Genomic DNA, 26,732 nt, shown 5'->3' on the forward strand with positions numbered 1-26,732 from the left:
CAAGAAGAACAACCTTTGGAAAGTGACATCAAGTATCTAATGTGGATGTATAGATGTTTTAGTTAACAGAGTTCTTATATATTATTTCTAATGTCTCCAATAGTCAGGACATAGGTACTGCTATTCTCCTTTTACATATGAAGCACAGAAAGGCTAATCCTGCAAATCACTACATTCAAAGCAGGTAAGCCCAGTCTAAAGCCCAAATTTTGCCAGGGATATAGCTCAGCAGCACAAGCATTTGCCTGGTAATCACAAGGTCCTGAGTTTGATTCCTGGTACCAAAAAAAAAAGGCCTGGATTTTGAGTAAAAGTTCAAAAAAAAAAGTTGTACTACCAACAGCCCCAATGTCTGCTTGCATCTGTAACTGCAGGGCTTTGACTATTGTTTCCATAGACTCCCTAAAGAAAAAGGGAGCAATTCTTGCTGTATTTTGTCTTCCACAGACATGCAGCTAGCAAGATGCAGTGACTGCTACCTCATTTTTTTTTAATGATGTTTTTTTTTTCTTTTTTTGGAGACAGGGTCTTGCTATGTAGTTCAAGATGGCCTTGAACTCGCTATATAGCCCAGGCTAGCCTTGAACCTGCAGAGATCCTCCTCCTTCAGCCTCCTAAGTGCTGGCTTATTTTTTTATTTTTCAAGCAGATTTCTAGATTTCTGCTTGCCCTGTTACAAAATTAGTGGTTTTACAGATGCCTAGAATCAGGCTGAAAATTTCGAATCAGCTTTTAAACACTTGTCTAGAAGGCATCAGTTCTGAACTTTTTTCCTGCCTACTTGTACAAAAACTAACAGGACTCAGCTTATGACTCTTCTGACTGCTGGAATTCTGATCTATGTGGGTGTTCAATGGAACTGCAGTCTGGTCAGTATTAAAACATACTACTAGTCAAGCGAATTTGGGCCTGATGGTATCACTGAACTGAAGTTATAAAAATGAAATGTAATCATTCCTTTCAGAAGGTCACAATTTAATGAAAACAAATAATTACAATGAAACCTAAGAATAACAGAAATGTGAATATCTTGCTGTTTATAATCTGTCAGAAGGCTGGCTGTTGCATGTTAGTCATCGAAGACTCATTTTTTTAACTCATTTTTCCCTACAGAGGGAATTAGTGACTTCATTCATAAATGCACGTAGCTATACTTCTTTGAAATAAATGAGTCTCACGTAATTACAGGATCTCCATTCACAGAAGCACATTCAGGAGGCAATGTGCCAGGATTGAGCACACAGCTTCTGTAGGAGCCTCAGTCACCTGACAGTCACTTTGAAGGGCATCTTAACCATTCCACGGCCTCACGTCAGGAAGTGACTGGCTGAGCAAGAGCTGGGGATGTGGAATGGACACATCCGCAGGTCAGAACAACCACTACTACTGCGTCTGGCTCGCTTCCCCTACCTGCTGCTGGCATCTGAGAAATGCGAAGTAGTGAGATTTTATATTATCTAAAGGAAAACATGACAAAAGAAATACATCTTCCATAATATTAGAGACCTTAGGCCTCTGAGTGTGTGATCCCTGTAGCACCAGGCTCTGCATCAATATGAGGAATCAAGTGGGTGACTACATTTTACTTAATCACAGACATCTGTCCAGTAGTCACAATTCAACTTAAAATATGGCCATTTATAAAGAATAAAAATTACATGTTGGGCATGCCTACCAAACCAATTTCTTAAAAAGAAAGGCAACACCTAACCCTTTGAAGATTTCCTAGCAATACACACCTTCCATGTAACAAGATAGTGATTCCTCTGCTGACTCTGCAAATCCTTTCTTTTATTTTGTGAAATCTGTTCCCAGGAAAAATTAGGGATTTTTCTATTAATATTTTGTAAGCCTGCCAAGCTCTCTCAGTACTTCTGTAAGCTACTTTCCAACCTTTCAACAAGGGCTCCCAAATTAACTTTTTCAGTCCACACATGGTAATGCTGTAGTTCAGTTTCAGAAGCTCTGCCATCTTTGTACAACATGCTGGGTTTGTAAAATTAATTTGTATTTTGTATTGATTTTCACTTATTATAAAAGAGTAGAACACAGACAAATGAAAGTGGTAGTCAATACTAAGTTGTTTAATGGTGATGAGCTGATGTTTTATAAATTTAATAAAATACCAGGTAGAAATCAATAGGCATGCTGAAAGATGTGAAATTTTTAATATCAACTGGACACTATTTGGACTTAAGATGGTTGACCTTCATATTCAGCTATCATAGAAAAGAAATAAAGAATATGGTGAACTGAGAACCTGTCTTCTAAGATTATCTTATGATTTTGTAAAAGTCTCTGGGAAAAATCTAAATATTTCTTATCTCAGAGTCCTCTGCACAACGGCATTATCTGAGACAGCAGATTCATACACCTCAATGTCACTGTCCCTGGGAGCCCCTTCTCCACTTCTCGACAGTATCCGTTTCCAGCTGGCACTTCAGCGTCTGCATCCCTAGACTAATAATCAGTTGGCATCTCAGGTACTACACTGTAAGCCCAAAGGAAGATACCATCTCAGAGATCTTCCCAGCAAGGCACTGCAAGATACCTGCTGAACTATGTTTCATGCAACACAATGCACATGCACCAAGGGCATGATTTTGTCTAACCTTGCCACTGCCTCCACAGAAAAGAGGAAGTTCTTCTTCCATACGGACTCAGTCCTGGTTAGTCCCTGGGGAAAGAGCACGTGGCAAAATCAGAAACCCATATGCTAGATGAGAACAGACAGGTTAAAGTGACTATTTTTAAGCCAGGGAAGGTGGTGTGCACCTGTAGTCTCAACACTTGGGAGGGCTGAGACAGAAGGATCATTTGAGTTCAGGAACTCAAGATCAGTTAGGGTAACACAGTGAGACCCCATCTCAAAAAAGAAAAAAAAAATCACTTCTACTCAACAGGGAAAATAAGCTAAGCTCCGATATGGTGAAAAGAACACAAGGGAAATAAGGTTTAGGCACGGGAGTTGAAGAGCTGTAAAAGCCACAGGTGTTGTTACTGTTCTGGAACTCTTAGGGAAACATTCTTCCCAGGGCTAGAAAGTAACCGTAGAGTAACTGTAGGCTCTTGTGTCGACAAGGAAATGAGTAGAAAATGTTTGTGTCAGAGCTGATTTCCTCTGGATAAGGAAAAATAAATTTTAGACCTTGGTCAAATTTTCTCTGGGACTGTAAAGTTCCAAATCACTGTGAAGAGCAGATTTATCAATTCTGAGATTCACTGAAGAATGTATGATTTGTTAAGCTGGAAAAAAAAGAAGAAATGAATGAAAAGGATGAAAGGATGAACAGGGCTTTGTTATCTTAAACTTTAACCAAAAAGGCCTGGAACAACAGCCAACAGGGATGCAGCAACAGCACTGAATATTATTGCTTTAATAACCATTGCCACCGTGACACCTTGCTACTATGAAGAAGTGCCGGTCAGGGCTGGAGTGACAACTGGAGCAGCCCTATCAGAAGATGTGCAGTGTCTGTGCGCCCCAGTTCAATATTACACAACTATCACATCACTAAATATAAGCATAAATAAAATATTATATTCCCCCCAGATTATTAAAACTATATTTCATAATGTTGATTTTTTAAATTTATTAGGCTGATTCCTTATTACTTAAATATAATCCATATTTCAAGTATTAATATTGGAACATTTTATCTGCTACTTGCTATAGTAGAGGTAGATCCTTATAATTTGACAGATAAAAGATAAAAACAATAATCAAAATGAGGCCATCTTAATGTTCCTTATCAATATTTTATGTGCCCTTGAGGATCTGAGTAATTTTTTTCTCAGCTATGAATATGTCTCTAGAATATAAGAATAACATATTCAAAATAACTGTAATTCAAACTATAGTAATTAGTAGCAAACCATTATTTCTGGTTTTTGGAAACAAGTCAAAAAAGGCATGCTTGTTTTCAAAAGGGTAACTTGTCAACCAAAACTTGATCTGGTTGGCAATATGAAAAGACAGTCTCCCACGTTTAATCAATTCTATACATTATGCCATTTCAGGAGTTTTGTTAAAATCCTAATTTTCACTAAAACTCAGCATAACTGTCACTGAACTTTACACAGATATGGTTCCCGATTCCAAATAAGGTAAACTATTCCTCTCTGTATTTCCATAGGACTTTTTGTGTAGACTTCATAAACAGCACTTTTCATATTCTGTCTCATATCATCTATCCTTACTCTGTTAATTTACAATCTCTTTAAACAGAGGATCATGATTCATTTGTTGCTCTAACCATTACAGCATACAATGTATACACTGAAAGCATCCTCAGGTTCTAATTTTTGCATTTTGGAGATTGCATATTCAAGATTCCTCTGTGTGTGTGTGTGTGTGTGTGTGTGTGTGTGTGTGTGTGTGTGGTGCTGGGGATTAAACCCAAGGCCTAATGTATACTTGCCAACTCTTCTACCACTGAGCTACACCCCCAGCCCAGGGATTTCCTTTTTACCTCATCCTAACTGGAAACACCTCCTTCACGTCCGTCTCCAAGATCACTGAAATAAAAAATAAGATAGGGGACAGAAAGGACTGAGGGTATGGCTCAGCGGCAGAGTGCTTAGCTACCATGTATGAGGCCCTGGGTTCAATTTCTCTAAATTCAATCCCAGCTCCACTAAAAAAGGGGAGGGGGGAGGGACAGAGGGAGGAACAGGGAGAAAAAGAAGAAGCAGAAGGAGAAGAGCAAGGTGAAAGAATTCTAAAGCAAAAAGAGAAAGGAAATAATGAGAGGAGAGTAAGAGCAACCAAAGTAAAGAGGTAAGACTCCTCACTGTTCTTTAACCCTCCTGTCCTAGAAGAAGGGAAGCTTGCTAGTGGGCTAAGACAAGGGACCAGTAATCCTGAGTTTTAAAGTAGGAAAATAAATGACTCTCCTCATGTCTTTGATCAATTACAAGTATAATAAACTCTTTCAAAGTTAGAATGGTGGCCATCATATTTATTTGATTGATCATCTTAAAACATAATTGCTTATGTGTCATATGAAAATTACCACATTCAAAGAAATGACTTTTATAAGATTCAATTAGCACTAAATATAAGATTAACATAATTTTATGTTTATGATCATAAAGTCCTTCAAGATTTAAAAACGATTAAGGATTAATTACTAATGTCTGACACTAAAAAATATGTTGATTTTTCCAGCTTTGTAGAAAACTGCTTTTTTTCTCTTCTATGATTCCAATATGATACACACATAATAGAAAAAACTAGTTTCTCCAATTTGCTCTATTGCAGAGATATCGTTTTTGGAAAATATGGAGACTATAGTTATCTTACCTTGTTATCCATGTGATTTCATCAAGTCATTATTATCAATATTGTAGTAATATAGTGACATATACACTTTTTAAAAATCCACAACAGACACACAGAAAAACATATCCATGATGTGATAAAAATGTATTCTAAATAATAACAGCAACAGTTAAACGGTTAACCTCTGCCAGGCATTAAACGCCTGACAGTATCTCATTTAATTTTAAAACAGCTGAACAAACAATCAGAAGTGTGAGATATAATTATTACCGCACTTTTATAAACATGTTTCAATAACAGCACCAACAGTCACTAGTCCATCAAGATCAAAGCTAGGATAAGACCCAAGACTGATTCCAAAGCCCTTATTATTAGACCTTCTACTGTACTGCATGAATATTTTAAGTGTCTCCTGTGTACATACATTCCAGATAAAATTATTCTGATTGGCTAGGAATGTTCCCTCAAAAAATATTTGTACCTGATTGTTTTATATTTCTGCAGTCCAGTATTTTGTCATCTGTAATCCTGGTCCTGGTAAGTCCTTGTAAAGCTGTCTTCTACAACAAGGTTAACAAGAATGAATATATAAATACAAAACTAAATTCTATCACAGAACAAAGCATATACTGTCTTGCAGATTTAACAATCCATTTTTTTTTTTTCCTCCAGTACCAGGAATTGAACTCATGACTTCGCGCTTGCCAGGCAGGTGCTGTGCCGCTGAGCTAAATCCCCAGCCCCAACAATCCATTATTTATCTCAGCAATGCTCAGTCAGAGGTGTTCAATTATAAACATAATAAAATTATAAAGTATAACTTTTGGATATGTTAAGTTTCAACAATTTGGACATTTAAACATGTAAAAACACATACTAAAGAAAGTTTGATCCATAGTATTTAGTACAGCAAATTTCTTTATTACCTTAGGGTGGGGGAAAGATTGCTCAAATAAAACATAAAAGCATAAACCACAATAAAAGACTGGTAAGCTTGAGGAAAGGGAAAAATATGCCCCAGAATGGGAGAAGATATTTGCAAAACATATGACCAAAAGCTCACAAAGGATTAGTTCTTAAAATCTATAAAGGATGCCTACAAATTAGGAAGAACAAAACAATACAATTAAGAAATAGGCAAATGATACAGGTTATTTATGGAAGAAAGTAATAAACATATTAAAAATATTCAAATTCACTGCTGATTTATCATGGGAAGGCAACCATCATAAAACCACGAAATCTGCAAATTTTATCATATGCATGACAAAATGTTGATGGCAATTTTTTTCGTAGGAAAAGTTTTGATAGAGGCAATGCCAAAGATAAAAGGTCCCATATAATTCTTCCAATGAATTTATATGCTACAGTTTTTCTATTGGTAAGGCAGTTTTCAAGACTTTAAGCTTAAATTAAGAAAAATCCAAAATAGAGAAAAAAAACTTTCATGTTAGTGTATTATGTAGAGAAAAATGTGTTTCCTGTTTCTGGTCTAAATCTGCTTACAAACTTCCCTCTTACAAACAGGACAGCAACATTTCACATAGACCCAGGGCAGAGGCTGGCATTTGTAGTGGCATGATTTTTATAATGTTGGTATTACAGAGTAAGATCATCCCAAAGGATTTTACTATGGAATGACAGTAAGGTCATCTCATTATCCTACTGTATATTACTTCACCGTTTTTTCCCCTACCTATTGGTTTTGGGATATATGACTTGGCTCATGTACATAGTTACTCATATTAAAAGTCATTTGTTAAAAAAAAAAAACTCCTTTGTGCTTTGCAAAAATAGCTTATACAGTTCTTGATTTTGTTGAAATATAATAAAATGTTATCATAGAATCTTACTGTATTGCAATGCAGAAGAAAGTGGGAGGATAACGACCTTCTCCAAGCAGAAGCAGCTGTTACTGGTTCATCTTTCAAGGCTCGGAGTTGGACAGTGAAGAACCAGTATTTTGTAAGGGTAATTTTTCAGAACCAAACATCTATCAAGTAAGATTATCTGCTGCATATTTCTTATTTCAGGTATTTTCCTAAACTTATATAGTTCAATAATTTATTTCCAAATTATTCCTGATGGGAACAGATAACTCTTATCTGAGTATATTACAAGAGTTTAACTCCTAACAACTAACTACACAGTTGAATAGTCACAAAAAGACAGTCCTTTAATGATGTGGTAAGTATATCCATTCCTAATCTCATAAAGAACGGGTCAAATAATTCTTTTCCCTGTATAAGCATGTAATTGGCAGTCTGTGCATATTATGTTTGGTAAAGTAATCAGTACTAATCAGTGTGTCTGTTGCACAACGTGCCATATTACTTGGTAATACCCTGACTAGATAATAAGTTAAACTGATTATAGGACATACATTCATTTGCCTAATTCATTCAATAAATATTGATTTATTGCCTGCGTAGGCACTGAGTAGAAAGCAAATATGTAAAACAGAAAATACAATAATGTAGAGTAAAGGCATATGAGCTCATAGGTGCTTGTGTCCACATTACTGCAACCCAATTTTGGGCATTTAGAGCTGATATTTTACAGTTAATTAAGAGTTTCTAAATGCTGACAGGTCTGTGTTTTAGACATGTTCCCATAAGAAAAAGGACAAAAACAAGAATTTCTGTACAAAAATACCACTGTTAGTTATTTTGAAATTCAGCGTGATAATATGAGGTCACCTCTTGAAGCCTTGTTTGAGAAACATTTTTTTTCTCAAACACTGGGCTGGTAATGTAGCTCAATGGTAGGGCACTTGTTTGGCATGCATAAGACCGGGTTCAATCCCCAATATTGGGGAAAACAGCCACCTTAATGTTATTTAATAATTCTTCCATTTGGGAAACAGAAAATGAAACAAAATCAATGTCTTTAGGACACCATCATATGATTTGCAGCATGAATGATAGTTCCCAAGTACATGCTTTGATGAGTTATTACCATTAATAGCTTTTGTAGTGTCATCCTTAAGTTACAGGTAATATAAGTACATATAAACATAAAATAATAAGATATAATCTTAATTGTCACTTGCAAAAGTAGACAACATTAGCTTTCATTAAGCACCTCTTAAATGAGCTCTTGGAAAAATAAAAAATAACAATAAATATCTACACAGATACTCATGGAAATGAAACAATTACATCAGAATGAGAAAACTAAAAAACTAAATGTATAATGAAAACTAGAGCACAACCTTAAAGCAAACAGTACTGTCATATGTTTATGAAAAACAGCAAACTAACTGGTAGAACACAGAGATTCAGTTGCTATTTTAATTGCAAAAAGTTTTCAAATTTCAACAAGAGTGCAGAGGCAGATGGTCTAATTAACAGAAACTATGTTTAGTTTCAAGAGATTACTGAGTTATCAACTTGACCTTTTGTAGCCAAACATGGCCAAAGTGTCATTTTCCTTTTCTGTTTGTTCGTTTGTTTGTTTGAGGGGTTTTTTGAGGGGTTGAGACAGGCTCTCACTGTGTAGCTCAGGTTGGCCGTGAACTGACTACATAGCTTAGGCTGGCCTCAAACTTGCTGTGTTCCTCCTTGCCTCAGCCTCCCAAGTGCTAGGATTATAGACATACACCACTCCACCTGCCTGTTACTTTCAAATATGAGAAATAACACAAACTACAAAATGTTTTAAATTGTTATACGAATGAGCCGGTACTTGCAAGTTATCTGTAAATCAATCTGAAACTTACTTCTTAATGAGTTCATCAAAATTTTAAATAGATCTTAACATATCTATTAAATAAAATCCTAATTATTTAAAATGTTGGCACCACCACATAAATAATTCAACAGGAATAGCCCTCTTGACCTTGGCTCATTTCCATTTGGATTCCTTTTATTCAGTATCATAACCACCCAGCATAATACAGAAAATATTACAGTATAGTTGTAATGGTTTACACACAGAATATCCACCAAAACTCTCAGGCACTCAAAGGCAGGGCTTTTGGAAGGTGATTGGATCATAGCATGCTACACCTATTAATCTATTGATGAATCCATAACTGAATGTACTATTAAGAGGTAAGGTCTAGCTGGAAGAGGTGGGGCACTGGAGGTGTGATCTGGAAGGATCTCCTCTCTGGCTCCTACCTTCTCTCTCTACTGCTTCCTGGCCACCACACATGAGCAGATTTCCTCTGCTGGATTCTTTTACCACGGCCTTCCTGCCTTCTAGCTAGCTGACTCTATCCTTAACTGTAAGCCAAAATAAACTTCTTATGTTATGGGTATTTCATATTTTGTCCCAGCAACAAAAAAGTGATTAAGACAAAAGTCTCAATTTATGATTTACTCAAGTATCACCCACTCATATTTGTTAGCTCATGGTATCTTCCACAGGGAGATACACATAATAGATATGAACTCAGGTTAGATGAGCAAGGCTGAAGACATAAAAGACATTCTAATGTCACATTAATGTAGGAAAAAAACTGTTAAGGCTTAGAATTCTTGGAGATCTTCATGCCATTAGAAGGGAGTCACTGTGTGAATGAGACACATGTTTCTTCCAGATAATAAAAGCTAGAATTACACTGTCTTGCCATTCATGGGTATGATGAATATCCTTTAGAGGTGAGCTATCTGCCAACCTGAAGTAGATATTGCCACAGGTACCTTTACTTTCAGCTTTAAACAGGAGTCCTTGATGTCATTCCACAACCCCAATAATTCTGCTTCTGGTCTCCTTTTCCTGGACATTTCTGATTTGTAATAACTCCAGATAAACTTCAGACACAGGCATATCATAATGTCAAATAGCTGTAAAACCTCCAATTGAATATGACACTCTCCTAATAGCATAAGCAAATTCAATGGGTTCCCTACATTTATACTTGTAGAGTATTGGTGTACAAATACTAGGTATTTGTAATCTACTTCATTTAAGTGAAGGACCTTGAAGGAACCACATTTTACTTCCTAAAATTGTTCCCACCCCCTTCTTTTTCTAACAACTATAGATAAAAGGTTTGTTAGGTTTGTCTGGTTCACTTAGAAATCTGTATGAGATATCACTTAATATTACAATATGATATCCTATCAGGTGATTGAAGCTCCCCTTCTAGATGGTTTCAAATTTTAAAAAGTAATGATCACTCTTACAAAAGAACTTCACTAGTTCCCCTCATGGCTTAATATCAAAGGGACTTTAAGAAGCAATCACAACCCCAGCTCCACTGGAAAAAGAAAGAAGCAATCACAAAGTGCAGTAAACTGTAAAGAAACAACAGCCATCCATGAGGTATTGGTTGCGGGACACTCTACCCGCTGACTACCAAGATTTGCCAGTGCTCAAGTTCCTTGCATGAAATAGTGCAGCCAGTGCACATAACCGTCCTCTTTGTACACCTTAACTTGATTTAAAATGCCTACGATAGTGTGAATGTTATGTGAGTAGTGGATATACCCTATTGTTAGGGAATAATGAGCAAGAAAGTGTACATGCTCAGGACAGGCTCAATTTTTAAAAAATGATTTAAACTGGAGGCTTGTTGAGTCCCAGGACATAGAACGTAAGGTTATAGAGAGTCACCTGTATAGTATTTCTCAACACATCTGTAGTGGTTGTTTGGTTAGTATCTCCCATGTAAGAGTCCAGTCTCTTGATGTGATGATTTAAACTGTACATTCCTGAATAATTTCAACTCTACTTGGCAGAAATGATTTCTTACATATAAAAAGATAACACCTGTCACAGTGGTCCCAATGTGGGCCTCCATGAAGGACACACTATTGCATGGCAACAAATATTCTCTCCCAGAACGGTGTTTAATTCTGAGCCCCAGCTCTCCATCTTGAACATCACCTTAGATTTATCCTTTAGAGTTGCCATCACCACGCTGTTTAGAATGCAGCCCACATCTGCACTCTCAATTTCCTTTCACTGCCTTTTCATTTTTCATAACATCTACAATTTTATGACATAATAATTAAATGTTGGTTATTATTTTTTCACTGTAACATAAGCACCCAGGGAAGGGATTTTCTGTTCACCGAAAAATCACAAGCACCTAGAACAGCGCCTGAGAAAACACTATTTGTTGGATGAACTCACGTTCAGTACAAAATCTAGAGTCAGATTCCAATTCCACTGATGGAGTTAACAAATACTTTCTATGGCTAACAAATATTTTATTGTATACTATATAGTTTTCAGATAGTGATTAAGTGCTACAGAGTAAGCTTGGAGAACCAGAGACGGGACTGCTTTAGATAATCATAATTGTTTGAAGACTTAACATCTGATGTCATGCAGATTTGGACAGAGTAGAAAAGTGAAGGCTGAGCTGGGAGGAAATGGTAAATGCCCTGGGGTAAGGTCTAGTTACTGCCTCAAAACAGCAGTAAAGCGGAGGGACGGGGTTGCAAGAATCTACTCATTCTAGGTGCCCTACCTACTACTAAATAACACATGCACTGTCAAGTGGGTAAGAAAGGGATTACATTTCACCTAGACTACTCAAATTCTCAGAGCCTAAGTGGCTCTTCTATTCCATTCCCTGCATGTCCGTACCAATACCTTATATACGATTGCAAGGCACACAGTAATGTTTGTTAAGAGACTTCACAGGAGCCCCAGTCGTTACGAAACTGACTTAACTAAGTACCACTGCTCAGCAAAGTGTAAATACAGGCAGAAAATCAATACTACGGAGGTGCAAAGCCAGAAGGCTCAGTAAATATTAAGCAGTGATTATTACTTTCGAGCCTAGGTGACACAGCAAAGTTCCAAAGCTCTGTTTGTGAATTCAAACGTCTTTATTCAACTTACAAAGATTAAGTCGCCGGGGGATACACGCAACTAATTCTATTACATGCACTGCGTTAGTCTTGGGTTCGAACTCTTGCGACATTTTATGCAGTTCTGCAAAGAACAAAAGCCAAAAGTCCATTCTGAACTTGCCTTCCAACTCAGGCAGTAAAGTTGTTCCTGCACCTAGGCAAGCACTTGGGAAGTTTTCAACACCTGAAAACAACTACTTCCGGGGCTGAGCAGAGCGGGGTCTTCCGGCTGAAGAGGAGAGCGCTTTCTCCCGCCCCCGCCTAGCAGTTCCAAGTCAGCTTTGCCTATTCCGCCCAACCCCTCCTCGGCAGGACCATTTGTCTGAAGCCGAAACCGAGTCAGGGAGCCGGTTCGGGGCCCCGGAGCTAGGGAAGCAGGTCTGGGGGACGGGCGCCAAGGGTCGAGGCGACAGAAATGAAAACACAGGCAGCCTGCGCCGAGGAAGAGTGCCAGGGAAGGCGAAGTCCCAGGCAGACGCCTCCGCCGGGCCAGTTCGCCTGAGGCGCCCACAACTCGGAAACGTAGAGCCTGAGCAGCTTGCAGGCAGCCTTGTCCTGGGACAACGCCAAACCCAACCTTACGCCCTCGACTCACTAGCGCAGGGTCGCGCTGGCGCAAGGCCTGAGAAAGGAGGCAACCGAGCGGGCCTCCGCGCCCGCGGCCGTGCGCAGGCGCAGCACAGCTCCCGCCCGCGGCCTGGGCCGGGGTGCGGCCTCGGAGGCGCGCGCCCAGCCCCGCACGGCGGAGTTGCGCATGCGCGGCGACGCCTTGGTCCTCGGCCGGGGCGTAGCTTTCGCCCTTCTTGCCCCTCCACTGGCTCGGAGGCGGCTGGCCGCCAGCGCGGAGTGAGGTGGCCCCCCAGGGGGTACCTGTGAACGGCCCGATTCAGCCCCGGCGCCTCCCCTTCGCTTCCCCTCTTCTCCACCCCCTTACCTCAGCGCAGGCCCGCGCCGCGTGTGCTCCGCCTCTCAGGTCGCGGTTACTGCTCGGTCGCCGGCCCAGCACTGCCACGAGTAGGCGCCTCCCCCTCAGCGGTCGGACCGGGGCCCGGCGCACTTCGGCTCCCGGCGGCTCGGGAGGGGAAGGAAGGGCTGTGCGGGCGAGGGGAGGGGGCCGGGGCTGCGCCGCGCCCCTCCCCCTCCTCCCGCCCCCGCCCCCTCGGCGGGGACCCCGGCCCTCGGCGCCGCGGCGGCCCGGGGGGCCTCCTCTTCTCGTTTTGCGGGGAACTCCCCAGTGGGACAGACCCACCTTCTCCGGGGTTGTAGTCCCGATTTGGGGCAATTCGCATTTTACAGTTTCAGGTCTTTAAGGCTTTGATCTGGTTTGGGTTGTTTTTTTTTTTTAAAGTGAGCTAAGGGACTGATTTCATTGTACACATGGGCCATCCAGTTTTACCAATTTTGAAAACCGGGGAAGATGTTGCTGAAAGCAGGGAGTGATGGCACACTCCTGTAACCCCAGCACTCAGGGAGGCCGAGGCGGGAGGATTCTCGTGAGTTTGAGGCCAGCCTGGGCAACAGAGTTCAAGACCAACCTGAACTGCATAGTGAGACCCTAAAAACAAGCCTGCACTACATAGACTCCGTCTCAGTTTTACCAATTCTGTTTATCGAAGAGACTGTCTTGTGTTCTTGGCAGCTTTGTTAAACATCACCTAGCCTTTTAGAAGAAGGCATTTCCCATCATTTGCATTTGCAACAACAGATGAACCTGGAAGACATGTTAACAGAAATAAGCCGGCACAGCAGGCCAAATACCGTGTGATCTCCCCTGTGTGGAACCTTAAAAAAGTCGAACTAGTAGAAGCAGAGAGTAGAAAGGTGGTTAAGCAGGGCTGAGACTGGGAGATGGGGAGATTGTGCTCAAAGGATACAAAATTTTAGGTAGGAATAAGTTCAAGAGATCTATTGTACAATACGGTACCTAGTTAGTAACAGTGTACTGTACTTTGAAAATTGCTAAGCGAGTTTAAGTGTTCTTAACAAAAACATGTAATGCATATTAACTTGTAGCTGTTTCAGAATCTATACATATATCAAAACATGTTATACATTATAATTTTGATTAGCCAACAAATTTAAAAATTTTTAAAGTAGCAGTAATTTCTATAGTGTTTTCTTGGTCTGAGCGCCTTCTGACACATGATCTCAATCATTACCTGAAACTTACGTAATTCCGGCCCCATCTTACAGGTGAGACAGTGGCGACAAGTAACTAGGATTCAAACTCATCTCTGGTTCCAGTGTGGAGCTCTTTCCACTTGGCCATGTGGTCTCTCCAAATGAATTGGGAGGGCAAATGGACCAAATAGTAAAAGGCCTTGGTAGTGTGCCAGGAAGATGTATTACAGAGTCCCACAAAAGATTTTAAGCAGGAGGATGATGTCATGCCCTTGTGTTGAGCAGACCTGCTGCTGAGCCAGTAGGGAGAAAGGTGAGCCTGCACCCAGGGAGACCAGGCTAAGAGTCTATTCCATCAGACTAGATGGGTCAGTTTTTGAACTTGCAAATCAGCTTCCTTCAGCATCAGAAGTGCTCTTCTACTTTCATACATGCTTCTCTTGGTCAATGGTCAGCCCTGGATTGGCTTTTCCCAGTGTTTTCAGGGATAAGGGCCAGGATAGAAGATTGTTTCTAGGGTAAAATAAGCAAAGAGAGTTCATGCTTAGTTTTAATTTTTAAATCCCATAGGCACACGTGGTGTAATGGTGTACTCTAATTTGCTGCAGTTCAACATTAGAGTCTGGACCAAATCCTTAGCAAATAAGCAGGACCATTTATTTTCAGTGTATGTACTTCTGCTGGGAACCTTAGAAAAAACCAGGTCAAGCAAAGGAGTTGGGTTTTCTTGGCTCTCGTGGTCCAACACCACCTTACTTGCTCTCACTTTTTGCATGACCTACATATAACTTAAGCTGAGAAAGTAGACTGAAAAACTTTTAGAAATAATAGTAGAATTTAATGATGAGAACGTTTATAAAATCAATATATAGAAATCAATATGATGAGACTATAATACTACTCAGAGGTGAAAGGAGAATGAAGAGATACACCCTGTTTTAAAACATGAAGCCTCAACTGGGTGTGGTGGCGCGTAACTATAATTCTAGTAGTGAGGGAGGCTGAGGCAGGAGAATCACAAGTTCAGATTCCCTAAGTAAGTTAGCAAAACCCTGAATTAAATTAATTAATAACAAAAAGCCTGGGGATGTAGCTCAGTGGAAGAGTGCTCCTGTGTTTTATCCCCAGTTCTGGGGTTGGGGAAAGTAGGACTTGGGGCTGGAGGTGTAGCTCAGGGATTGAGTGTTTGCCTAGCATGTGGAAAGCTCTGGACTCCACCCCTAGCACTGCAAATAGAGCAAACAGAACACTGTAAAGAATCCATTCTCCTAAAGTTTACCTACAAATCTAATGTTCCAATAAAAACTCCAATGATTTTGACTTAAATAATTTTAAAATCTACCAAACCATAGTTTGGTAGAGGAAGATAATTTGACTTTATTATTGGACTTGCCCTGTGAGTGAATCTCACCTTAAGTAGTTTTCTAGTATGAAAGGATGTAGAAAAATGATCATCATAGCATTATCTATAATTGGGAAACATGGTGCCTTAGTCCCTCAGGTGTCCATAACAAACTATATTAGCCTGGGTAATTTATAAACAAAAGAAATCTATTAATCACATTTTTGGAGGCTGGGAAAACCACGGTGAATGTAGCAGCAGATTTCATGTCTGGTAAGGGCTTGCTCTGTGCTTCATAGATGGCAGCTTGTCATGTCCCTCATGGTGGAAAGAATGAATACTGCCTGTGTCCTCACATGGCAAAGAGAACAAGGATCTTTCTTTGAGCCTGTTTAGTAGGGTATTAATTTTTTTTAAAGAAGGTGGGGCCTCATGATTTAATCACTTCCCAAACGCCTCACCTCTTAATAGCATCACTTGGGTATTATATTAAGTTTCAACATAGCACATAAAACGTAACTCTATAGCAAGCTAATTAGTAAATACTGTTGATTACCTATCTAAAACTCACCATTTTATTTTATCCTTTCCTTTTCACTAGAGAAAATTACAAACATACTTTAAAATAGAATAATTAACAACCCCGACATACCCACCATTCAGCTTCAACAATTAGAAACTCATGACCAAACTCGTTTTATTAATGCTTTCACTCTCCCCACCACCCTATTCTTTTGAAGCATCTTATTTTATATATAAACATTTAAATGAATGGCTTTTTTTTTTTTTTTTTTTGATCTTTTTGAGGCAGGGTCTTTGCTATGCAGTTCAGGCTGGCCTTGAGCTCACTTTGTAGCCCAGGCTGGTCTCAAACTCGCAACGATCCTCCTGCCTCAGCCTCCAGAGTGCTGGGATTACAGACGTGCGCCACCACACCCGGCAAATGAATGACTTTAAAAGGATTATTTTTTTAAAAACCTAACCAAAATACTACTATCATACCTACAAGCACAAAATATCGCTACTATACCTACAAACACTGATTCCTTGATCATGTGATGTTCTTTCATAGTTAAAATTTTGAAGTATCTCATAAGTGCCATAATTTTTAAAAACTATTTGGGTGACTTGGAATTCCAATGAAATCTATACATGAGAAGTGTCTTTAAGTTCTTTTTAGCAAAGAAGATGTCCCTTCTCACACTTGATATTCATTAATTGAAGAAACCACTTTATATATCCTCTGGTTTTCCAATATCTGATTTCCCTGAATATACTCTCTAAAATTCTCTTAACTTGGTCATTGGGTCTCGGGTCCTAATTAGATTCATGGTTTTTAAATTTTTTTTCAAGATTACTTAGGTATTTTGTCCTTCCATCAGAGGCATGTGATGTTGGCAGTTGTGAATACTCAATGCCTAGATCCGTTTATTCAGTTAATGTTGGAAATAGTGGTATCCTAACTCTGTGATTGCTTTTTTGCTTATTAGCTAAAATACTTGTGTAAAGGGGAATGTCCTTCCTCCATGATTTAATTTTCTAATTGATGAAGGAAAAGCAAGATAAACATTTGATTCTTTCTCTAAATGTGCCAGTTTTCAAAATAATAAGTTGGTATACTAGCCATCTTCAACTCTCACCAACCCAGCTTGTTGGTTCATTGGTTGGAATGACTGTAAATTGCTGAATTTAAAACTTCATATATTTGATCACTCTTTTCTTGATCAGAACCCTGATTTTTGTTTAGGCAGTAACACAGTCAATCACAGAGAAGAAATCCTGGCCTGAGCTAATTATACCAATCCATCCTTGTTTGGCAGTGTCTGGAGCAGGCATGTGACTGCTCCTGGCTATAAACATGTAGTGCAGGGAAATCCTCTAGCAGACTTCTGAAAGAACACCTCTACCTCCCACCCAGTTTTCCCCTCCTACTTTCTTCCTGTTGTCCTGTGAGGATTTCTTTGGAGAACTACTGCTGAAACTTGGCACATCCCAAAGGTGTTCATGTGACACATAAGCATAAGTATGAACACTAATGTCACAGACCTCAACACTGACAGAGAAAAATATCCAGGATATGTTGCTGATATAGTACAAATCATTAAAACTATATACGTACAACTGAACACAAGTGTGTATGTTTACACTGATGAGGCTTGCTTGGGAATATATTCTCTTAAATAGTAAGAATGGTCATCCCTGAGTGGTGAGATGTTGACTAATTTCTACATTCCTATATTTTCCTATAAAGTTTACATTTTTATGTTAATAATAAACTTTTTATAAAAGAATGATTTGGGGTGATTTCTATTTAGTTCATGGTACTTATAATGTATTTTTTTCTAAATACATAGTCCTCTCATGAAAATTCTTTTTATATAAGACCTCATGACTAGTATCATAGAATTTTTTCCATGGCATGATCAGGAAACAGGAAATGTTTTGATTCTAGAATAACATTTCCTGATAAACATTTTTCTGGACCATTTAAGCATTTCCTTACCTGCATATTTTCATGGCACTTTCTTTGTGTAGCTCCTTGTTATGAATAATAATACTTTATCCCAGTGGAACATAATCATCCTGTTGGAGAAAACACTTTTCAGAAAAGCATGTATTTTATTAGGAAGACATTTTCCATTCAACCAAGAAAATAAAAGTGGTACCTTTTTCACTTAGTGGTTAAAATGGCAAGTGGTTTCCCTTTTGCCTACATTTTTAAAATTTCAGTTTCTTTGGTCTATCTAATTCTCCTAAGAAACTACAAGTTGTTAAACCAAAAATATGTTTTTAAAAAATGCTAGGCCTCCAGAGTAAAATTGAAAGGGGCCTTTCTTACCCTTTGCATCGCTGGTCCTGCCAGGACATTGCACAGGGATTGGAGGCTCGGCTGACCATCACAGTAGACAAAGGAAATAGAATTATTGTTGCATGTCCTGCATTATGAACGTTATTATGGCAAATTCAGGGTAGGAGAGAATCTTGCTCTCTTGGACCTCAAAATCTGAAATTAGAAATGCTAGGAAGACACTCAGGGACCTGAAGCTGGAGAAAAACCTGGAAAGGCATTCTCAGAGGGCACAGATTAATTTGAACAGAGAGTAGATACAGCCAGGATAACATCAGGAGAACAGATGGACACAGGAAAACAGATTGAGAAGTGCCTGCAGGACTCCAGGAATTTGAACAGCAGCTTTGAATTGGAGAGAAAAGGAGAAAGCAGGAATTAGCTGGACATTTACACTAATGTACCTCTCTGGGCATTTCTCTTTTGTTCTTCTAAGCATCAATAGAGTCTTTAAAAAGATTTAGTTTATCTCACCTAGGACAGAGAAAACTGAAAACAAGGGTTTTTATGTTCATCCAGGGTCAGAAATCTAAAGGAGGATCAGCTTGCCCTTGACACCAGCACGGGTATGACTGAGCCAGGTCATCTGCAGGCTGTGTGTTAGTTGAATAGATTCTCCCATTTGGCTGATTGCTGACAGTAGGAATCACCTGCCCATACAAATAGAGATTTGCTCCTGATCCCAGTACAATATCAGCAGGCCGTGGATTCCAAAGTCATATCATAGCCTTCTTCCCTGTTATGACATTCTTTCCTTGTTCAATCTTCAATGTCTTCGGTGAGGTGTGTTTTTCCCACCTTTACCTGGGGGGTCTTCTTACACCTTCTGGAAACAAATTTATCATTTACAGCCTTCCTTTAGCACTGGATGTTCACGCAAATTGCCTTTCAAGGGATAGTCTGTCCTGAGGTCGTCAGAGAAAGACAAGGCTTTCAGAAGGCTTCTCTGGGAACATCAAGAACTCAAACCTGACCTTGTTATATCAGCCCGAACCAATGTACATTTAGAAAAGATACTGTAGTCAATCTGCAATGTGGAGGAAAGGCAGGGATGTCTCCCCTCCATGTCATTCAAAGATGAGGACCTCAGATTTGCTTTGGATCAAGGGTGCCACCTCAGATGCTGGAAAGTTTAAGTGCCCCACCTAGAAGAACTTTGCTGAGACTCTTATTTAGTACCAGTGTCTGCTTCATCTTCCCTCCTCCTGTGAGCCTTATCTAACCCTGGTTATTTAACAGGGTTTTGTGCCTCATGGGCACACCTCCAGAGAAAAACTGGAAACTAGTGCCCCCTCTTATGTTGCTAGGTCAGGTATAATGTTTCTGAAGCTCAATAATATAATGTGAACTGATGATCTCATATATATCTTAGTGGAAAGAGAAACAAAAATGGAAATCTTGAGAGCTTGTTTGGAGAGTCTGAAAGGAGAGCACAGCTACTCCTATACCCTTGACCTAGGAAATGGTCCTCCTCTATGGGGGTGGTTGTCCTCTTCCACCAAGCATGCAGCTTCAGGAGGTATGCACATGGAGTGGTGAGGGAGGAAAGGGACACCACCTAGTCAGCCCGATCAGCCAAATCAACCCTGGTGATCAGTGGGGCAACAGATGTCACGGCCATATCACCCTCACATCCCCAAATGGAAATCCTAACTCTCTTTGTATATTGAAATAATCACCCATGTGGTAAGTGAGGTGAACCCAACTTCAAGCTTTCCAAAATTAAAATTGGAAGAGAGGTTATGAGAAATTCTTGGCTATGTCTCCTAAAGGTACCCTGCTGGGGTTGGAGTATGGCCTGGAACTAAAACCTACCCCAACACAAATGTCTGTTAATCTTAGCCCAGGAGCAATATAGAAGGAGAAATGAAGAGTGATACTAGGCAAATTAGGAATCAATTAGCAATCAATGATCTACAACAGGGCTGCCAAATTTAAGCAGGAAGGAATTTTATCTTCAAAAAACCCAGAAAGATGTGACAAAATGTGCCTCACTTTTGATAGCCTGATTTCTTCCTCAGCACTCACTGACTTCAATTTCCTAGAATCCCTCTCTCTCCTTATATAACTCAACATTTCAGATCAGTCTTCCTTCTCTGATCTCTACCTATTAATCAGCGTCTACCCCATACTTAATTTACTGAGGTGTCTCAGCCCTCGTTTAGCCAGTTTTCCTTGTTCCTGTGGTAGCATACCTTCCATTCCTTTCTTCTCCCAGTGCAGCCCCTTAAAAGAGTTCATGGCTCATATATGTCTCTCACCTCTGCATAAAAGCTCAGTGGAATTTTTGCCCCAAAGAGACAAACTTCAGAAAGCCTACTGCCCTCCCCTCCTACTCCACATTTTTCTTTTCTTTTTTCTTTTCTTTTCTGTTCTTTCCTCTCCTCTCCTCCCCTCTCCTCTCCCTCTCTCCCTCCCTTTTCTCTTCTCTTCTCTTCTCTTCTCTTCTCTTCTCTTCTCTTCTCTTCTCTTCTCTTCTCTTCTCTTCTCTTCTCTTCTTAGTGTTTGGAACCAGAAGATGAGTATTTTGGTTAACACTAGTGCATGTCTTTTTGCTCACAGAGTGTATGATTGATTGATCCTAGCTTTTAGATGCAAGGCTGATGCTTTTAGCTTTGTACTCCCAAACTATTGTCTCTTTGCATTTCCTTTGCCCTAACTTGATTTGGCTTATAATATAAGTTAGTGATAAGACATATGCATAGAAAATCATTTGTTATGTGGAACCATGCAACAACTCTGTTAAGGAGAAAAAGATCTAACATTCATTGAGTACCTATTATATACCAGGTATAAACACACTTAGTCACAAAGATAATACTGATAGTTACATGCTAGGCATTGTGCTAAGCCCTCACCTATGACCTGTTTTAATCCTCATACTAACTCCATGAGATAAGCACTGTGTTACTACACTCGTTTGATAAATGAAAAATTTAAGCTTAAAGAGGTTAACCAGCTTGGTTTCAAGCCTAGGTTTGTCTGAATGCAGCACCTTCTTTACAATATATTAGAAAATGAGTCATATAACATAACTTACTCTGTAAAGGTCTACTAAGTCCATTTGTTCACAAGTTTGGTTTAGTTCTGTTATTTCTTTGCTGATTTTTTTGTCTAGTTGATCTATCTCTTTGTGACAATTAGGTGTTAAATTACCCCACTACACTTGTGTTATTGCTTATTTGATTTTTCATGTCTGTTAAAATTTGTCTTATATAGTTGGGTGCTGCAGCATTTGGTGCATATATATCTATGATTGTTATCTCCTCCTCTTACAGTTTTCCCCTAACAAGTATGTAATGACCTTCTTTTTCTTTTTTGATCGTTCTTGGTTTGAAGTTCACATTGTCTGCAATCAGAATAGCTACTCCTGCTTTTTTCTGGGTTCCTGTCACATGGAGTATTGTTTTCCATCCTTTGACTTTCAGCGTATAAATTTCCTTTTGAGTTAAGTGTGTGTCTTGTATGCAGCATATTGTTGGGGGCAAGCTTTTTTTTGTCTTTTTGAGACAGGGTCTTGCTATCCGGTTCAAGCTGGCTTTGGGCTCACTTTGTAGACCAGGCTGGTCTTGAACTTGAAGTGATCCTCCTGCCTCATTCTCCTGAGTACTGGGATTACAGGTGTGCACCACCACACATGGCCAGTGGAAAGTTTTTAATAAGAAGAGATCCCTGTTGTTGATTCTCTGTGATAGGTCCTGAATGATCAGGGTTTTGTTAATGAAGTGTTTACCTATACCAGTGTCTTCAAGGGTTCTATGTATTTTCTCTTCTAGTAGATTCAATGTTTCTCTTTTAATATTTAGATTTTTGGTCCATTTTTATTTTAGTTTAATGTGTAGTAATAGACAGGGTTCTGGTTTTATTCTTTGGCATGTGGAAATCTGTGGGGACCACCAAGTTATTTTCCCTTGAGAAATGAAGCTCTTTACCTCCATTTTAAACTGAGCTTTACTTCAGCCCTATTTATTGGATATGCAGAGCTGGCTATGTAGAAGAAGGTGTTCCCATAATTGGCCAAAAGAATGTCACTAAATTTGGCAGAAGTGCCAATATGTCTTGTCATAGCAAAGCAGCAACACATGGTTGAGAATCTCACCCCTCATACTGATGGCTGGAATGAAGCCTCAAGCAAGAGCCTGTGAAATTTCAGGGCTAAAACATGAGATAATATCTCTTCTGAGCCTGTGAGACTCAAAAGAAATATACCTTCCCAGAAGTAAAGGGACCGAGTTTCCAAACATCAAGTTATTTGATGCACCACTAGTTGGGAAGCCTCTGTGTTTGGTTCAAGAGTGCTTTGTTCCTCCTTTACGAGCCATGACTGCAAAAAATTATTCCCATGTACTCTGCCACAAGCTCCACCTGCCTCCTTGATTAGTACCAATAGAAGTCATGATCACTCTGATTCTTGGTCCTTTGTTTCACTGAGACCAATTGGTCATTTCAGAGTCCCTTGAAATTGCAGATCTTCTTTGTCTTTCTTCATCTAAATGCCACATTGCTGGGTGGGAGACTGAACTCTCCATGGGGGTTTTGGTAGAAAGCCAGTTTTTCCAGCATCACTTATTAAAGAGGCTATCTTTCTTCCAGTGAACTTATATGACCCCTTTGTCAAAGATAAAGTGAATGAATATGTCTGGATTTATTTCTACATCTAATCCATTCCATTGATACTCAGGCTGTTTTGTTTTGGGTCAGTACTGTGTTGTATTTATCACAGTATCTTTGTAGTATAATTTCAAATCAAGGATTATAATTCCTACTGGCTTGTCTTGGTTGCCCAGAATTGTTCTTGCTATTCTAGGTCTCTCCTGATTCCAAATAAATTTTCAGATTGTTTTCTCTAATTCTGTGAGATATGCTGTTGGATTTTGATTGGGATTGCATTAAATCTGTATAACAATTTTGGGACTAGGGCCATTTTCACTATATTGGTTTTTCCTACCCAAGAACAAGGGATAGCTTTCCATTTTCTGATATCTTCTTTGATCTCCTTTTTCAGAGTACTGTAGTTTTCAATGTAGAAGTCTTTCACTTTATTTGTTAGCTTGATTCATAAGTACTTCAATTTTTGGATGCTATTGCAAAAGGTGTTGTCTCACTCATTTCTCTCTCAATGAGTTTGTTATTTTTGTACAGGAAATCTATTGATTTGTGAGTGTTACCTTTGTATCTGTCTATGCTACTGAATTTGTTGATTAAACATAGAAGTCTTTTGGTGGAATTTTTGGGGTCTTCTATGTCATGTACCATGTCATTTTGCAAATAATGATAATTTAACTTCTTCCTTTCCAATTCTTATTTCTTCCATTTTTTTCTTTTGTCTAATTGTTCTGGCTGATTTTTCTAGAACTACATTGAATAAGAGTGGTGATAGTGGATATCCTTGCCTTGTTCCTGATTTTAGAGTGAAAGCTTTCAGTTTTTGTCCATTTGGTATAATGTTGGCTGTTGGTTTGAGATCAGATTGAGATAAAGACCATCTACTCCAATTTTCTTTATGGTTTTCTTCATATATGGGTGTTGGTCTTTGTCAAATGTTAGTTCTTTATCAGTTGACATGATCATGTGGTTTTTGTCCTTGGATCTGTTAATATGGTCTATTACATTTACTGATTTGTGTATTTTGACCATCCCTACATCCATGGGATGAATCCTATTGTCCATCCCTGGATGAATCCTGGGATGAATTATGTTGTATAATCTTCTTAATGATTTGGTGCATTCTGTTTGCCAATATCTTTTTGAGGATTTTTGCATCTCTGTTCATTAAGGAGATTGGCATATAGTTCTCTTTTTTTGGTTGGATCTGTCTCTGATTTTGGTATCACTGTAATGTTTGCTTCCAGGAATGAATTTGGAAGTATTCCTTCCCTTTCAGTTTTATCAAAGAGTCTGAGAAGTAGCAGCATTATGTTTTTTCTAAATTTCTTGTAGAATTCAGCAACAAATCCACTAGGACCTGGGCTTTTCTTTGTTGGTAGATTTTTAATTACATCTTCATTTTTATTGACTGACATTGGTTTATCTAGAATTTTTACATTTTCTTGATTCAGCTTTAGTAATTTATATATATCTAGGATTCTGCCCACTTCTTCTGTGTTTTCCATCTTATTAGAATACAGGTTCTAATAAGTTCAATACAAGTATTGAACATCTGGATTTCTGCAGGGTCAGTTGTGATTTCACCCTTTTCATTCCTAATTGCATGAATTTGAGTCTTCTCTCTCTTTTTTTTTTTTTTTTTAAAATGTTTTTTTCTGGTACCAGGAATTGAACTCACGACGTTGCGCTTGCCAGGCAGGCGCTGTGCCACTGAGCTAAATCCCCAGCCCCCGAGTCTTCTCTTTCCTTTTTGTTTTTGATAAGGTTGGCTAAGAGTTTGTCCAATATATTTAATTTTTCAAAGGACCAATTGGTTGGTTCTTTGTATTGTTTTCTTAGTCTCTGTTGCATTAACTTTGTATTGGTTCTTTGTATTGTTTTCTTTGATTGGTTCTTTGTATTGTTTTCTGTCACTGTTGCATTAACTTCTGCTCTGATCTTTATAATTTCCTCCCTTGAACAAGCTTTGAGTTGATTTGCTTTTCTTTTTCTAAAAGTTTGAGGTTGAAGATTAGGTTGTTTATTTGAGCTTGCTCTGTTTTTATGATATGAGCATTCATCACTGTATATTTCCCTTGTAGGACTGCTGTCCTTGTGTCCCATAAGTCCCAGTATGTTGTATTGGCATTGTCATTTAATTGTAGAAATGATTTAATGTCTTCTTTAATTTAATCTATGACCCATTGGTTGTTCAGGGTGGTGTTATTTAACTTCCATGTGTTTATGAAGTTCTTGTGGTTCCTTTTGCCATTGATTTCCAATTTCACTGTGCTGTGGTCTGATAATATGCATGGGATAATTTCAATTCCTTTGCATTTACTTACACATAGTCTATGAACTAGTATGTAGTCTCTTTTGGAGGATGTCCATGTAGAGCTAAGAAGAATGTGCATTCTGATGTTGTGAGGTGGAACACTTTGTGAACATCTACTAAGTCCATTTGTTCAAAATTGTGGTTCTGTCTAATATTTCATTGCTAATTTTTGTCTAATTGCTCTGTCTACTTGTGACATTGGGTGTTGAGGTCCCTATTATATTGGTATTAGTGCTTATTTGATTTTTTATGTCTGTCAATATATTTTATAAATTGAATGCACTGGTATTTGGTGCATATATATTTGTGATTTTTATCTCTTCCTCTTAGATTGTTCCCTTAACAAGATGCAATGACCTTCTTTGTCTCTCTGAATCACTCTTGGCTTGAATTCCAATTTGTCTGAAAATGGAATAGCTGTTCTTGGTTTCTTCTGTGTTCTTGTTGCATGGAGTATTGTTTTCTGTCCTTTGATTTTCAGCCTATGAATTTCTTTTTGAATTAAATATGTTTCTTATATTCAGCATATTGTTGGATTTTGCTTGTTGATCTACTCCACCAGTCTGTTTCTTTTGATTGGTTAATTGAGACCATTAGTAATGATGGTTATAATTGATAAATATTGATTTATCCTCATCATGTTATTTTCTTGTTGTTGGTTCTCTTTTTTCACCCTTTTTAATTACTTGCCTTGACTGGTGGATTCATTCTGTTTGGGTTCATGCAGTTGTAGTCCTTGTGATCTCTTTCTAGAACATCATTCAGAATATTTTGGAGTGCTGGCTTTTTCATCATGAATTTCTTCAGGTGTTCTTTGTCATGGAAGTATCTTATTTCTCCATAAATTTTGAAAGATAGTTTTACAGGGTACATATATCTGGATTGGAGGTTGTTTCTTTTAGAGCTTGAAATACTTCACTCGAAGCTGTCATTGACTTGAGGGTTTGTGTTGAGAGGTCTGCTGTAATTCTGATGGGTTTCCCTTTATAGGTAATCTGTTTCTTTTCTCTAGCAGCTTTTAATATTTTGTTCTTATGTTGAATTTCTGGAATTTTGAGTATTATATGCTTTGCTGTAGATTTTTAAAATCACAGCTAATTGGAATTCTATATACTCTTTTTCTCTGCTTCAGAAGTTTTCTGCTCTTACTTCTGTGATCAAGTTTCTTATATTATTTGTGCTATCTCCTGCTTTTTCATTGAATTTAATCAGTTTTATGTTATTCTTCTTTGCATCATCTATCAGCTACTAGATTGATTTCTTGTGGTCCTTTGCTATTTTTAAGAAATCTTTCTTTTCATGATTGCTAACCAGAGTCCTGTCATCTATATATGATATTCTGTCCTCACACTGGCTCATTCTGCTGCATATACTCTTTTTTTGTTGTTTTGTTTTGTTTT

The 26,732-nt window shown here is 38.6% G+C and overlaps 1 protein-coding gene and 1 long non-coding RNA gene across 14 annotated transcripts in view; both read right to left on the reverse strand.

Moving 5' to 3' along the window:
- Positions 1-13,212, reverse strand: part of Rcbtb2 (regulator of chromosome condensation (RCC1) and BTB (POZ) domain containing protein 2) — a 47,583-nt gene extending 34,371 nt beyond the window's left edge. For 3 of the 13 annotated variants that reach the window (XM_013515738.1, XM_005387562.1, XM_005387558.1), the window contains exons 1-5: positions 13,034-13,122; positions 5,766-5,844; positions 4,473-4,518; positions 3,149-3,246; positions 2,613-2,677 (exon numbers count right to left, since the gene is read on the reverse strand). In XM_013515738.1, coding sequence (XP_013371192.1) covers positions 2,613-2,654 — 42 coding nt within the window. In that variant the 5' untranslated portion in view covers positions 2,655-2,677; positions 3,149-3,246; positions 4,473-4,518; positions 5,766-5,844; positions 13,034-13,122. Of the gene's footprint in view, positions 1-2,612; positions 2,678-3,148; positions 3,247-4,472; positions 4,519-5,765; positions 5,845-12,088; positions 12,182-13,033 lie in introns of those variants that run through there. The other 10 variants (XM_005387564.1, XM_013515739.1, XM_013515736.1 and 7 more) reach the window with 9 other exon arrangements.
- A 1,319-nt stretch (positions 13,213-14,531) lies between these two features.
- The window catches only part of LOC106148862, a 32,923-nt gene continuing 20,722 nt past the window's right edge, over positions 14,532-26,732 (reverse strand). Inside the window, exons 2-3 of the long non-coding RNA XR_001234576.1 lie at positions 18,066-18,145; positions 14,532-14,733 (exon numbers count right to left, since the gene is read on the reverse strand). This is a non-coding gene — a long non-coding RNA (uncharacterized LOC106148862). The remainder of the gene's footprint in view (positions 14,734-18,065; positions 18,146-26,732) is intronic.

Source organism: Chinchilla lanigera, unplaced genomic scaffold, assembly GCF_000276665.1.
Source record: "Chinchilla lanigera isolate Chin_1 unplaced genomic scaffold, ChiLan1.0 scaffold00030, whole genome shotgun sequence".
NCBI lineage: Eukaryota > Metazoa > Chordata > Mammalia > Rodentia > Chinchillidae > Chinchilla > Chinchilla lanigera.